Source organism: Notamacropus eugenii, chromosome 5 (genome assembly GCF_028372415.1).
Source record: "Notamacropus eugenii isolate mMacEug1 chromosome 5, mMacEug1.pri_v2, whole genome shotgun sequence".
NCBI classification, from domain to species: Eukaryota; Metazoa; Chordata; class Mammalia; order Diprotodontia; family Macropodidae; genus Notamacropus; species Notamacropus eugenii.
The window spans coordinates 60,036,456-60,050,878 of NC_092876.1; the positions used below are offsets into that span (position 1 = coordinate 60,036,456).

Genomic DNA, 14,423 nt, shown 5'->3' on the forward strand with positions numbered 1-14,423 from the left:
TTCCATCACTATCCTTCCTAGACATGATCTCTGAACACTGCCTGAATTCCTCTTTCCATGACTAACCTTCTCTTTGGTGTATCTTTTCCTGACTCCCTCTCTCCCCGTGTCCCCACCTCTCACTGTGTTTCCCTCTGCCTCCAGCTAAACTTGGCTTCTCTCCACCAGCAGTCAATAGCAGTTACTTCCCCTGCCAGGACAACTCTTCCTCCTGTCTCCTTTTCTTCCTTTAGTTATGGACATTTTCATGGTGTTTTTCCTGTCACCTGGGAGGTAAGAGAAAAGCTTAGCTGTTTTTCCCTTTGTTTCCCCCCCTCACCCTTGTTGTGTGTGGGTTTCTATGGAGGACAAAACTCAAAAGAATGAAAAAGAAATTCTATGTTTGTGCTTCTCAAGGGCTTAAAAGACATAGCAACAGCCTCTCAATCCTGGTTTTGTGTTCTGCTCCCAACCTTTCTTGGGTCATTGCCTGCCACCGTGAGGACGGTTCTGCCATCCTCCATCAATCCCATTTGGGGAGAGGCAATTATACTCTGCATTGGGGAAAAAAACCCTAGATCTGGAATCAGAATCCCCACTCTTACTATGGATATGAGCAAGTCATGTCTATTTTCTGAGCCTCAGTTTCATCTGCAAAATGATAAAGTTGGGATAGATGAGCTTGAAGGTCTCTTGACTTTGAATCTTATATGCAGTGATCAATGGACCTCTTTTTCTCCCTGTAACCTCTAACTGAAGTCTGAGTAATCTGTGTTAACCTCTAGAAGACCTACATTTAGACTTTAATTTTAGGGTGGAGGGGATTCCTTTACCCCAATGATGACTCTAAAGCTGAAGGGGTACGATGAGAATATCTGGTAGAGCATGGAAGACGGACCTCTTCATCCATGAATGCTTCATCGAATCATGAAAACTCTAAGGTGATAAGGTACCCTACAGGAGACATTTTTAGAACATCTTGGGGCAGGGTAGGGGGGGTAGTAGTGAGGAAACTCAGCTGTAAGTCCTAGCTACCCCTGATTTACGGTGTAACTTTGGACAAGTCATTTCATTATCCTGGGTCTCAGATTCCTCATTTGTATGAGGAGAAGTGAGCTACATTATAATACAAATTATAACAGCGCTTTTGCAACCAGGAGACATTGCAACAAAGGCAACAGCATGAAACATGGCGGATGCTACGGTCCTGCTCCCTTCAACTAAATGTTCTTGTTTGTTCTCTCATTTGCATGAGTAAGGGAGTAAGAGCCCTCATCACTCCTGCTCTCCATACAACTCCTGTGTATTTTTTGGCCGAGACAGAACAGAATTTCCAAAATGGGCTAGGGAGCTATAGACTATAATCAAGGACTGAACAGACGTTCAAAGAAAATTTTACTCTAAATCAGATAGTTTCTAGGATCGAGTACCCTGAGTTTACACTAGGAGAAAAAGATTAAAAGAATAAATTTAATCTGGGGCACACAGCTGACTTTTGTTGACTGTCTACGTGGATCTGATGTTTCATAACCTTCAAATTATATGAGAGAGCTGTAGGCTTTCCTGACAGTAAGGGGTTTTCCAAACATTGCACCTCAGTAAATGTCAACAGACGTTCCTGAAGAGATTCAATATCTAAGGTCCAGGAGATAGTATCAGAGAACAGCTCAGCAAGCAAGAGACCAGTGGAGATACCCAGCAGAGATGATCCAAGAGAAAGTAGCAATCGATACAATGCCCAGCAGAAACATGGTGACTGAGAGAAGGGATCTGACACCCAGCCTGATCACATCACGAGTAGACATTAGCATTTCTGCTGCATTGCAAGTGTGAATCTTTCCAGTCAAGTGTCCTTGAGTATGCCTTCCAGGTGTGTATATTCCCTGGACTCAAGCTCTCTGCATGTGTGTCCACCCCATTAGTACCAATGGTGATTTGTAGGTGAGAGGAGTGTACCTGTTTGTATTTTGAAGACGTTTTCTTTTCACTTTATTCACAATATTCTGTGTTGCAGTGTTTTTTGCTTTGTATCAATGTATATATCCTCTGTCTGGCAAAAGTAAACACACCGGTGGGAACTCATGATCTGTGGGTACCATGGGGTGCTGACCCACAAGTGCCTCAAACATAAATCCTCCTGTAACATGAGGTGATCAATATGGTCCTTTTAGCTCTGACATTCTATGTTCTAACAGTCCTTTCTATTTTCATATTCTGTACTCTAAAGTCACTCCCAGCTCCGAAATTCTATAGTCTGACATTGTAGGTTCTGAAGGCACTCCTAGCTTTAACATTCTATGTCCACGTTCAAAGCTCTAACAATTTGTGGGGCTTTGGATCTGAGTGTGCTGAACTTATTCTGGAAAGTTTTCCTGGAGGTGAGTCTTGTGCAGAGTTTTAACAGAAGTGGGAGTCTCTGGCCTGTGGTTGTGGGGAAGCACTGTGTCCTGGCCTCCTCCTTAGCATGCGACCTTGTTCACCCCACACCTGGACTGACTGTAGAACTTATAATTCTTCTTATAGGTGGGAAGGCTCTCTCTGAAGCAGTGAACAGATCTCTTGTCACACTCACAGGCTAGCGACCCACAGAGGCTCCCACTGCTCCTGCCGCCATCTACGAGGGAAGAGAAAATGCCACAAAGGTGAGGTTAGGATGATGCACCTAGGCTCTACATAAGGATAATCACGGTGGCTCCCATTTCAATAGTATTTTAAAACTGACAGAGCACTTCCCTCCCTCTCACAACAGCTCTGTGAAGTAGATGCTGAAATTGTCTGTCCATTTTACAGATGGGAAAGGGAAACACTGAAGCTGATGAAGTTGGAGGACTGTAGCTTTTCTCTTTTCTCTCCCCCAAACTTATACCTTGACTTTTGCCAAGTATACTGGAGAGGAGATTTTTTTATTCATATGTGGGTGGGACTAAATGGCCCTTAAACTCATTCTCATCTCTGAGATTCTGTGATTCTAAGACAACAGTTATCTCTTAAGCCCAGGGCTTCCTTTCCTCTGGGGTAAGTCTTCTATTTCAAAGGGGATCATATTTGAAAAAGTGCTTAGAACAGTACCTGGCACTTAATATATGCCATGTAAAAATGCTTATTCCCTCCCCCACCTTGGAGCTTATGTTTTGAACATCTTCTACCACTATTGTGATATTTCATCAGAGAGGAGGTGTCCAAGGTAAGGCTTTTGGGGGAGCTAAGTACTTTGTTTTTATGGGTAATTATGTATCATTGTATTGGGGGTGTTGTAGTATATATATTAGATATAGACATATATGTAATATATACATACATAACCACACATTATATATGTATATGTATGTAAGTATACATGCACACACATGTTCCTATCAACAGTATAGGAGATAATGCAATAGAGCTGCAAGAATGCTAGAGTTTGGAGTGTTCAAAAAGACAGTCTGTCTGAGTCTCAGTGTTCTCATCTGTATAATGGGGATAATAATAGCTACAAGACTTGCCTCTCTGCACAGTTGTGAAGGTCAGATAAGGTAACTGTCTTACAGCCCTTCACAAACCATAAAGTGCTCTAGACAAGTCAGCTTTTGTTATAAGGAATCTTTCTACCTCACCCTCCCACGTACTGAGCATCTCTGACAAACTGGGCACTCAGCTGGCAAGTTATTATCATTAAAAACTTGGCTGGGGACAGGGCCAGGACCTTAGAGGATCTGGAAAATTATCCAGACTTGGTGCTCTACCCCACTCCCACCCTCAGCTCTGCTTGTAAAATGTATGTGTAATGTCAAGTGAGGAGACTCAGACTCAAAAACAAGTTGTGCCATCTATTAGCTATGTGAACTTGGGTAAGTCTCTGGGACTCAGTTTCCTCACCATAAAATGGATACATAACATTGGAGTGAGAAAAGTTTTGTAAACCCTATAGAACTGTGCAAATGGGAGCAGTCAGTAATAGACAGATGGGGCTCAGGCTTTACCTAAACTTTGTACCACATGCAGTACCTGTCACAGCGTTCTCCAAAGAGCAGGTGCTTAATTAGTGTTTATTTCATGGGATTTGTTGAATTTTAGGAAACGGCTCTTTAAAAAAAGAGTCCTTGTGGCATCCTTGCCCACCCTCACTCCCATTCCCTGACTACTAAGTGAAATGAAGACTGTGGAGTATTGGAGCATCAGTATTCCAAAAACCTGGGACTGGAGGCTGCCTCTGCTGCCCATGTAATTTCTAGCATGTCACTTTTCTCTGGGACTCAGTTGTTTAAGGTCAGGGTTGGCTTCATTGCTAAATCTGATGGCCTTTCCTTGCTTCTCATTTTCTTCAACCACTCTGTAGTATTTGACTCTAAAACCGGTTTCCTTACCTGTGAAATGAACGTGTTGATCTAGGGTCCCTGCTAGAGTTAACATTCTATTTTCTACCATTCCACACACAAAGGTTCCCTCCAGCACTAATGCTCTATGAGCTATCAGCAGTTACATAAACTGCCCCCATACTGAAAGACAATAGCTTTCTACTCCATCCCATGATGCAGCCCTCATCATGGAGACTGGCTTTGGGGGTCAGGTTATGGTCCTTTATTTACATGGATCAACCAATGACATTTAGAAATGTGGACAGACTAAAAACTGTTTTTCTCATTCCTCTCCACTGCATCCCTGGGCTCTGTTGGTTGCTAAGCAACCAGGGGAAGGATAAAACTGGACCAATGTGACAGTGGCAGCTGGACCCTGGGTGCAGGATTTCAAGGACCAACAGGGCTGTTCTTTGAGGAAAATACTTTATCCCCTGACACAGACTAGAGAGTTATTAGGGGATTAGTGTTTTAAAAAGCCTGTGGAGTCAGTGTAACAGATCCCAAGAGGGTGAATTTGGGTATCTGGGAGGGTATAGGACAAATGGCTCTGGACTGGGGGTCCTGGGTTCAAGTTCTGATTGCCACTAACTCATTGTATGACCATAGGCAGGTCAGTTCCCCATCTGATCCTTAGTTTCTTTTGCATAAAATGAGGGGAGTGGATTAGACAATCTTTAAAGTCTCTTCTCATCCCTTCCAGCTCTGCATTCTGAGGGCCCTTCTTTCATTGACATTCTGTGCCCTGAATTCTCTTCTAGTTCTGAGTTTGGATGCTCTAAGCTCGTTTCTTACTTTATCTATTTTCTTTCAGTTTTTAGTTTTTATTGATGTTTTTTCTTCTTCTTTTTTTACATCACCATAGTTCCCCCCAGTGTTCCTTCTCTTCTGCTCAATGAACATATAAAAACTAAGTTTTAATGACAAAAACGTAAAGAAGAGGAAAAGATAGCTGAACAACACATTGAAAAAGTCTGAAAATATGTACAATGTAGACCTTGCACCTCTGCAAAGGGCTGGGGGGGAGTGACTTCTCGTGTTCTTGCTTGTTCTTTATAATTTTGTAATATTCCTTTGGATTCTGTGTGTGTGTGTGTGTGTGTGTATGTATGTGTGTGTGTGTGTGTATTTGGACATTTTCTGTATTCTAAGGGCCTTTCTAACTCTCTTATCTTATATTCTAAAGTCCCTTCTACCTCAAGCATTCTATTTTCTAAGGGTCCTTTCAGTCTTGATATTCTGTACTCTAAGACTGCTCCCAGCTCTGACATCCTGTGTTCTAAGTCCCCTCTCAACTCTGACATCCTGTGTTCTAAGTCCCCTCTCAGCTCTGACATCCTGTGTTCTAAGGGCCTCCCAGCCCTGACATTCTGTGCTTTAAGGGTCCTTCCAGCAGTTCTAATATTTCTCTTTGCTGAATCTTCTTTCCTAGAGACTTTCTGGTGACCAAGGAAACAAAAGCATTGAAGCAGAAGAGAACCTTTACAGGAGAGGGCTGAGTGACTCCTCCCTAAGCCACATGGTGTCTACTCACAGCAGATCACACTTCCGTTGACAACGTGGAATTGGTAGGTGCTAAACATTGGCTGACAGCCACAGCAGGCCTTCAGCTTGGCATAGCAGCAGTCGTGGTCCTGACAACACCTGGAGTTGGAGATGGGACAGACAAGGGAAAGAGCATGCGCTTGGCCTAAACAGCCACAAAGAGGAAGCTGAAAGACTTGAAATGAGAAGGGTGAAGCTCTCAGGGAAAGGCTAGCCACCTAAAGGGCTTTGAACCTAGATTTGGAGTCAGACATTCTCTCTGGGCTTTGCATGTGCTCATTGCGGACAATCAAACTCAGGATACTTACCTCCCAGAACTATTATGAGGATGAAACGAGATCACATAAAGAACTGTGTAACCACAAAGCACCATGGGAATTTTGCTTATTATCACTGTTCTTTTTGCAAGGGACCAACCTGTTGCCTCTCTCCTGACACTCTCTCCAGAGGGTGCTAGGGCCAAGAGAGTAAATTTAGGAGTCTGATGCAGGAGAGATAAAAATCTTGGATTTTATGTTAAGACACAAGATGTGAAGAAAAATGCTGCCCACTGATCCCCTAATTCATCCTGCTGGTCTTTTCATGGACATTTGCAGAATGGGAACCAATAGAGTCTTTTCTGATCCTGGAACATCACAGCTAAGAGGGCCCTTAGGGGCATGGATGTGAAAGATATGGAAGAACTCTGTAAGGTTAGCAAGCGATGTAAGGGTACTAAGCACAGTGCTTGGCACACAGTAGGTGCCTGATAAATGTTTATTGATTAACTGTGCATTGTTATGGTTGTGGCAGTTATTTAGGAGGTCCCCTCAATTCTTGGTAGATAAGTCTAAAACATTCCATTCCTTCAAAGTTGGCCACCCCTTGCAAGGAATGTGCTGGCAACAAATCAGCTTCAACACTCAGCACTCTGAAAAGACATTTTTTTAAAAATAGATCCTAGTTTTACTTAAAAATTAAATGGTGGATTTTTAAATTCAATTTTGTTAATTTTTTCTTTAATTTTCAGAATTTCTACTGTGAATATTTAATTGGGGGGTAAATTTGTTGCTTTTCCAATTTTTTAAAGCTTCATACCCAGTTCTTTGATTCGTTCTAATGAGAGATTTCAATATCATCTGATTTCCTTTCTCCCTTTGTGTTCAAGCAACATTCCTGGAGAAGGCTACAAACTATGGTTGGTCTACAGTTACCTGTCGGTATCATCTACTGCACTTCCTCTGCCTCCCAGGCCACAGTAACAGCCATAGCCATAGTAAGAGAATAAGGCGCTCCTCCCAGTCATGAGCTTGATCATCCTTCCAAACTGCCAGAAGCTGCTGTGGGTCAGGGTGGGCACTGCTGAAGAGAAAATGAGGAACTGGGGACCTCACAGGGAGAAGCCAAGCAGGGAAAAAGTTTCCATGACAACATACAACTGAGATATCACAAGGCAAGAAACCTGGTCCCTATCAAGGTATTCACAATCACAGAATCTTAGAAGCAGGAAGGGAGCTTAGAACTCAGAGGGCTAGATCTGGAAGAAGCCTTACTTAGAACAGAAAATATCAGAACTGGAAGGAACCTTGGAATATAGAATGCTGCAGCTAGAAGGGACCTAAAAATAGAGGATGTCAGAGTTGGAAAGGGACCTAAGAACACAATGTTAGAACTAGAAAGAACCTTACAACAGAGAATGTGAGAGTTAGGAGGGGCCTTGGAACAGAAAATGTTAGAGCTAGGAGGGACCTTGGGAAAGAATATCAGAGCCAAAAAAGACCTTAGATCATTAAGAATTAGTACTGGAGCAGAACCTTAGAACATAGAATACTGGAGGTGAAAGAGACCTTAGAAAAGAGAAAGTTAGATGGTGAAGGAAAGGAACTTGACCAAGTCCACCCAGCTAATTAGTAGCTAGAACCAAGTAGTGATGTTGGCACCAAGGTCTCCAGACTCCTAAATATGAGGAGCAAAGTCAATGAGAAGGCACACACACATACATGAATATATGAATATACGAACATATATGTATATATATATGTATCTTGTTGAGAGAGAGATAAAGTCTTTGATAATCACTTTCTTGAAAATTGTGTATTGCTTCCCAAATTTAGAAGAGAGTACCAACACACCTTGAAAAAAACTATTCACTAGCTATGGGACCTTGGGCAAGTTCCTTCTCCTTCCTGGTCTCAGTTTCCTCCTTTGCAAAATAGAGCCAGTAATCCCTGCCCTTCCCTGCAAGGCTCCAACGAATTCATGGAAGTGAAAGTTCTCTGTAAATCTTCAGTGTTGCTGTCCAAATATTATCTGCTGGGGCTGTGAGCTGAGGAAAGAATGATGTGTTCTTTCTTTAATGAGCAAACCAGATGTTTCTCTTTTAATTATATGTGACCAGGCATCTGCAGGAGTCTACATAAAGAGGAATATTTTCCAAGGGAAAATGAAATCTGGGAGGAGAAGAGCCACCTCTTTCTTAGTTATTGCCACTGATAACAATGCCACCAGTATTAATAGCAACACCCCAGGAGCTCTGCAGGTCCCCAGCATGGCAAACGTGGCAGCCTCAACCCATTGCAAACATGAAGAAACAAGCTCACCACGGTCATGGGGTTGTAGTCACCGCCCCTCCCCCCCCAGGCTGCGGGCAAACCAACAGGCCTTGGAACACTTTGGGAGAAAGAAAGATATTAAAGGAATTTGTCAGTGCTAGCTGAAGATGAGTGGGAGAGGTAGGTATGGTCCATCCTCTAGGTCAGGCTTTAGAGCTGGGAGGGATCTTAGAGATCTGGTCGAAATCTCTCCTATTACAGAGGCCCAGAGAGGAGGAAAGTCTTACTTGTAGTCACACAAGTCCTAAGTCCAACTGAGGATTCACACTCCTCTTCTTTTCAACCCAAATCTAGTTCTCTTTTTACTATATCATGATAAAAAGAGGGTGGGGAAATTTTGGAATGAAAGAGCGGAAAATAAGCCAAGCTTGATATGGATTTGCATAGTTGTACACAAGTATTTTTAGCACATATCATGGTTTCAGAGTTGGGAAGGGACCATGGAATCCAACTCTCCTTTTCACAAAGAGGGGAACTAAGTCACAGAGAGATTTTTCCCAGTGTGACCCATTGAGTAAGTGTCTAATGAAGTAGGTGAACTCAGGTCTTTCTGATTCCAAACCCAGCTTATCATCTGCTAGACCATCTAGTTGCCTTGACTTTTAGAAATGAAATATTGCTAGCAGAAAAATATTTTCATAGAACCCTAGCCTTCATCATGTGGAACGCTAGCAATCCAAGCAACCAACCAGTCTGGCAACTGTGGTCCTTAGAGGACTCAGGCAGAAGAGTGTCCTATCTGTTTTTTCCCCTACTCTCCACCTGGAGACTGTGGCTCTTCCTCTCTTTCTTCCTATTCCCTGTCTTCCTACCTCCCAGCAGAGCCTATGCTTATAAACAGATGCAGACGCAGACAGGACAAGGCACTGAAGCTATTTCAGAGCATTTAGTGACTTACAGAGTAGGACTGCAAAGATTGAGACAAACTTCATCACCTAGAAGCCAAGATTGAGTCAAAGGAAGAATGCCACACTTCTTCTTCAAGGGTGGTGGATCTGGTCAGATAGAACAGTCAGGGGTGAAGTATGAGCCAGGGGGGAAATGAATCTGTTAATTCATGTCACAGTGAAGAAAGGTCCTGTCAACAGAACAAGCAAAAATATGTGGGGAGGATTAGTAAGTGGAACTTTGAAATGGAGAAATCTTTCAAATCTATTCACAGAACCACATAATGTCAGATCAGGAAGGGACCTTAGGAGTGGGACCTTAGAACACAGAATGTCAGAGCTGAAAGAGCCCTTAGAACACAGAATGTCAGAGGGAGGGACTTTAGAACATGGAATGTCAGAACTGGAAGGGCCCTTTGAACCCAGAATGTCAGAGCTGAGAGGTTCCTCAAAATACATAATGATAGAGCTGAAGGGAGACCAAACAGAGAATATCAGAGTTGAGAGGGACTTTAGAACATCAAATGTTAGAACATCAAATATTAGAACTGGATAGCCCCTTAAAGTCACCTAGTTCAACTCTTTCATTTTACAAGTAAGGGAACTGAGTTCCATAAAAAGGAAATGCTTTGCCTAGAACTGATTTCTCTGCAGGAGTGTGATATGCTCTCTGGGCCAGGTTTTTAATTTTCAGGTCTTAATGACTCAGGTTTTAGATGACTGCAAGCTATAACCAGTTGTTACACTCTATTTTATTTCTAGGATAGTTTGTCCTTGATTCCTCCAATCCAGAAGACCCTACACTGTATCCAGCACTTTGGACAAGAGTCAGCAGCAAGGCAGTTAGCTTGGGAATTACCAGGGTTTCTAGTTCATGGGTAGCTGTGTGCAGAGGAGATTTGCAAGGGGGTAGGGAGAACAGAGAACCTGACTATCCACTGAGAAGAAGTTGCCTTTCAGGTGGGTCAGGTAATGGAGCCTGTTAATCCTGATTAAGGCAGTTTTGGGAGCAAACTGTAGTCAGAGGACCCAGCAGAGGAATGAGATAGGCTTATCATTCTGGGGCAGCATTTCCCAGATAATATGGTCATAGAATTTAGAGTGGGAAGGTCTTTTAAAGATCCTCTAATGCCCAACCCTTTCATTTCACAGAGGAGTGAACTGAGACCTGGCCCTTAAAAAATATTTGTTGGATTGAATTGAATTGGATTGGATCAGGTGCACTGAATTCCCTCAGGATCAGAGATCATGAGATACTTCTTAAGACAAAATGTTTAGGATGACAGGATCCAGCTGGAACTGGGAGATGGCACTGAAGGCAGATTTTCCTCAGAAGGGGGGCGGTCACTCAGAGCCTACTTACTGTTTTTTCCACAGTGTTCCAACAAGCCTATGTTCCTGGTGTTGCAGCCCCCAGCAGATGACAATAGAGGGGAGCTCACTCTCACATTTTTGTTGTCAACAAGGCACCTCTTTAGCGAGTCTGGACACACACACACAAGCAAGCTTTTTTTCTGTTTTTTTGCCAAGTCCCGAGGCCTCATTTTACTGATTCAGGAATTGAAGTTTTTAGAAAGGGAATGACTTGCTCCAAGTCACACATCAAGTAAATGGCAGAGCTGAAATTTGAATCTGTGATCATCTGAGCTTCAGTTTCCAACTACATGCATAGGGCTGTTGTAAACTTTAAACTACTAGAGAAACGCAAGGCAGTATGACTAATGTTATTACTATAATCTGACCTCAGACACTTACAAGCTGCATGACCATGGGCAAATCACTTAATTCTATGTGCCTCAGTTTCCTCCTCTGTAAAATGAGCAGGAGAAGGAGATGACAAATTATTTCAGTATCTCTGCCAAGAAAACCCCAAATGGCGTCACAGAGTTGGAAATGATTGCAACTTTGACTGCACAATGTCAGTGATTATAATTATTATAATCTCATCCTTATATTGTGAAGTGCATCAACAACCTTAAATCACTCTGTAAAGGCTAGCTATGATGATGATGATGCGGACGTGTGTGTGTGCATGCGCGCGCACGCGTGTGTGTGTGTGTGTGCGCGCGTGCGCGTGTTCCTTTCCACTGGATCTAATCTCCTTGAGGGCAGGAATTGCTTTATTTGGATCTTTGTATCTCTCTCCCTCACCCTAGTAGCTGCCATTGAGTAGGTCCTTAAGAAATGCCGGTTGATTAATATTATTATTCTTATAATAAACACAACCCCAAGTTTATAAATGATTGTGTTTCAAAAGTCAGTAGCTTAGAACTTGTCATGAATTTCCCTGTAGAACCAACCTTCAGTTTCTACCTGGGAGTGGCCGGTCACATGTAAGTCTAGGCCAGATCTATTTGTGTTTTGCGTAAGGAGGCAGGCAAATAAATAATAATGTAAGAAACGCTTTCCATGGAAGTAATGAAAGTGTAAAAAAAAATGGGTAGTTTAAGCACATGAACCCCAGATACCTGGAAAATTGGCTCCTGTGAACCAAGCTATTCCCCCAGGGAAGTTGGTTAGATGAAGCCTTCTTACCTTTGACCTCCTTCCTCAACCCACTACCCTAAGTGGTCTGATCAGTTCATCTAATGGTGAAAAGGTAATTACTTATTTCAGACATTTCTATAATGAGAATGAGGACAGATGGTTCAGGAAATTGGGTGCCGATTCCTGATACGGAAGTTGCTTGTCAAATCAAGAACAAATGTTCCCACTAAATAACAGCTGCTAACATGAAATTGGTGCTGTGGGTTCCAACCTAGGGCTGAGTGAAGTGATTTATGCTTCAGTCCAGAACTCCCAGTAGACCTTTCAACTATGCTTACCCCTATCCCTGCCTTCATCACCATTATCATGACCTAGGTCACCATCTTTATCAACATTGCTATGACTGTTATCATCACCGTCATCCTCGCCATCAACATTCTCATGAGTGTCATTGACTTCACCTTTACCATCTTGCCCACTTTGATCATTACCACCACCTTCATCATCATCATTAATACCACTGTCCATATATCACCACTATAGTCATCAATGTCCTCTCCATCTCCACCCCATCATCATGGTCTCCACCAACATTCTAAACAATACTATTGTCCCTACTATCCTCATCAATACCATCCCCATCACTACCACTGTCCCTGTCACCATTGTCACCACCAATCAAAATAATCAACATTCCAATTAATTGCAGCAGCAGCAGCAGCATCAATAGTATCCTGGTTACCTCCATCATTTTTATCCCCAAACCCATTGTTATCTATATCCTTCATCACCACCACCACAACCATGATTGTCATTACAGTCAGCATCAATATTACCACCATCAGTCTTAGATGAAAGACCACATAGGATTTCACAATCAGAAAGAATCCAACCCTTTTACTTTACTGGTGGGGACTCTATGGCTCAGAAAAATTGTAAGTTGTCTAATCACACAGGTAAGCATATGGTGGAGGTGGATCCAAGCCCACGTCACCCAGTCCATTACTCCATTTTATCTAATTATCATCATCCTCATCCTCATCCTCATTATTATACCACAGGTCTGGATCTTGAAGGGAACTCAGAGACTACCTCATCCAACCCCCTCACTTTTTGAATAAGGAAACTAAGGTTCAGGGAGTGGGTCTCAGGGATGAATTGCCCAAGGTCAGATAGGCAGGAAGCATCACAAATGGGATCTGAACCTAGGTCCTCTGACAATGGCAGCTAGGAGGCACCAGAGTGCTGGGCCTGGACTCATCTTCCTGAGTTCAAATCCAGCCTCAGACACTTATTAGCTGGGTGACTCTGGGCAAGTCCTTTCATCCTGGTTGCCTCTGTTTTCTCATCTGTAAAATGAATTGAAGAAGGAAATGGCAAACCATTCTAGTATCTCTGCCAAGAAAACTTCCAATGGGGTCATGAAGAATTAGTCATGACTGAAATGACTGAACAACAACCTCCTCTGACACTGGAATTAGTGCTTCTCCCCCTATATCAGTACTTACTGAGAGTCAACTAGGGCTTCAGTTATAAGAATCCTCAAGTACACCCACTACAGGAGAGTCAAGATAAAGAGGGAAACTAATTCTCCCTTTATCACACACCCATAAGTCACCTGGCTGCATAGGAAGAGCAAATGTACTCCTCTCTCTCTTCTTGCTTCTCCACTCTCTGAGTGTGCACAGATCTTGAAGATGGAAGTTGGAATGGAAAGATCCTCCTAAATACTAAGCAAGCAGGAGTCTATATCTCAAGTAGTCCAAACCAAGAAACTACACAGAGTCAATTTAGTTGGAAAAATTACTCCACAATTCTCATGTTAGTAGAATGTGGGTGAAGAACCTTTCTGTCTGAGAGGTAGCCTATGAGAAGTTCCCGAGCATCATCCCAATATCTTTGAATAATTTCTTGTGTGACCTTGGTTAAGTTATTTACATTCCCTGGGGCTCAGTTTCCTCATCTGCAATATGAAAGGATTGGTTCATAGAGAGGACCTCATAGGCCAGCAAATCCAAACGCTTCTTTTTAAAGATGAGGAAATGGAAGCAGAAAGCACTTAACTGATTTGTCTAAAATCACGTGGGATTTGAACCCAGGTCTTCCTGAACCCAGATACAGCCCACCATGCTACCTCTCATCTCCAAAGCCACTATAACTCTGACATTATATATTCTAAGATTTCTTCCATCTTTGTTCTAATGTCAATTGGTCAATCAACCAGTCATCAAGCATTTTATTAAGTACTCTCTCACGAACTTTGGATTTGACCGAGCAACATGGGAGACACTGGCACAGGACCACTCAGCATGGTGTGCCCACATCAGAAAAGGTGAGCAAAGCAGAAGTGAGACAGCACAAAGGAAATATGGGATGTGCAAAATTGAAGTAACCACCTCAAAAATTCACACTGAGTATCTGTGCCCAATCTGTGGTAAAGCATTCCAAGCTCGTATTGGTCTGATCAGCTACAGTCAGACACATTGAAACTTCACTTTATCATGGTGATGTCGTTTTGGTTCTCTTCAAGAATGGACAGCAACCACCATCACCACCACTATTGAGTACCTACGAGGTGCCAGGCCCTGGATTAGCAG

General features: G+C 42.7%; 1 protein-coding gene and 2 long non-coding RNA genes across 3 annotated transcripts in view; 1 reads left to right on the forward strand and 2 right to left on the reverse strand.

The window, feature by feature from the left end:
- The first annotated feature begins 124 nt into the window (after positions 1-124).
- LOC140504332 (uncharacterized) lies at positions 125-6,842 on the forward strand. The gene is made up of 3 exons (XR_011967056.1): positions 125-273; positions 2,503-2,621; positions 5,749-6,842. It is a non-coding gene; the product is annotated as an uncharacterized lncRNA (long non-coding RNA).
- On the reverse strand, positions 1,939-7,204 carry PLA2G2C (phospholipase A2 group IIC). Its single transcript, XM_072609139.1, has 3 exons — positions 7,055-7,204; positions 5,851-5,960; positions 1,939-2,593 (listed from the first exon to the last, which is right to left on the reverse strand). Exons 1-3 carry the CDS (start codon positions 7,156-7,158, stop codon positions 2,439-2,441), a joined length of 369 nt encoding a protein of 122 aa, XP_072465240.1. The 5' UTR covers positions 7,159-7,204; the 3' UTR covers positions 1,939-2,438.
- Positions 7,205-9,350: 2,146 nt separating this feature from the next.
- Positions 9,351-14,423, reverse strand: part of LOC140504331 (uncharacterized) — an 85,987-nt gene continuing 80,914 nt past the window's right edge. The window contains exon 6 of the long non-coding RNA XR_011967055.1: positions 9,351-9,530. This is a non-coding gene — a long non-coding RNA (uncharacterized lncRNA). The remainder of the gene's footprint in view (positions 9,531-14,423) is intronic.

Bases quoted from the DNA above. Each gene is read 5' to 3' on its own strand.
- PLA2G2C (XM_072609139.1), bottom strand. From the start codon at position 7,158: ATGATCAAGCTCATGACTGGGAGGAGCGCCTTATTCTCTTACTATGGC. The intron at 5,961-7,054 runs GTAACTGTAGAC...CTCCAACTCCAG, and splicing joins GCAGTAGATGATACCGACAG to GTGTTGTCAGGACCACGACT. The intron at 2,594-5,850 runs GTGAGTAGACAC...CTTCCCTCGTAG, and splicing joins CAACGGAAGTGTGATCTGCT to ATGGCGGCAGGAGCAGTGGG.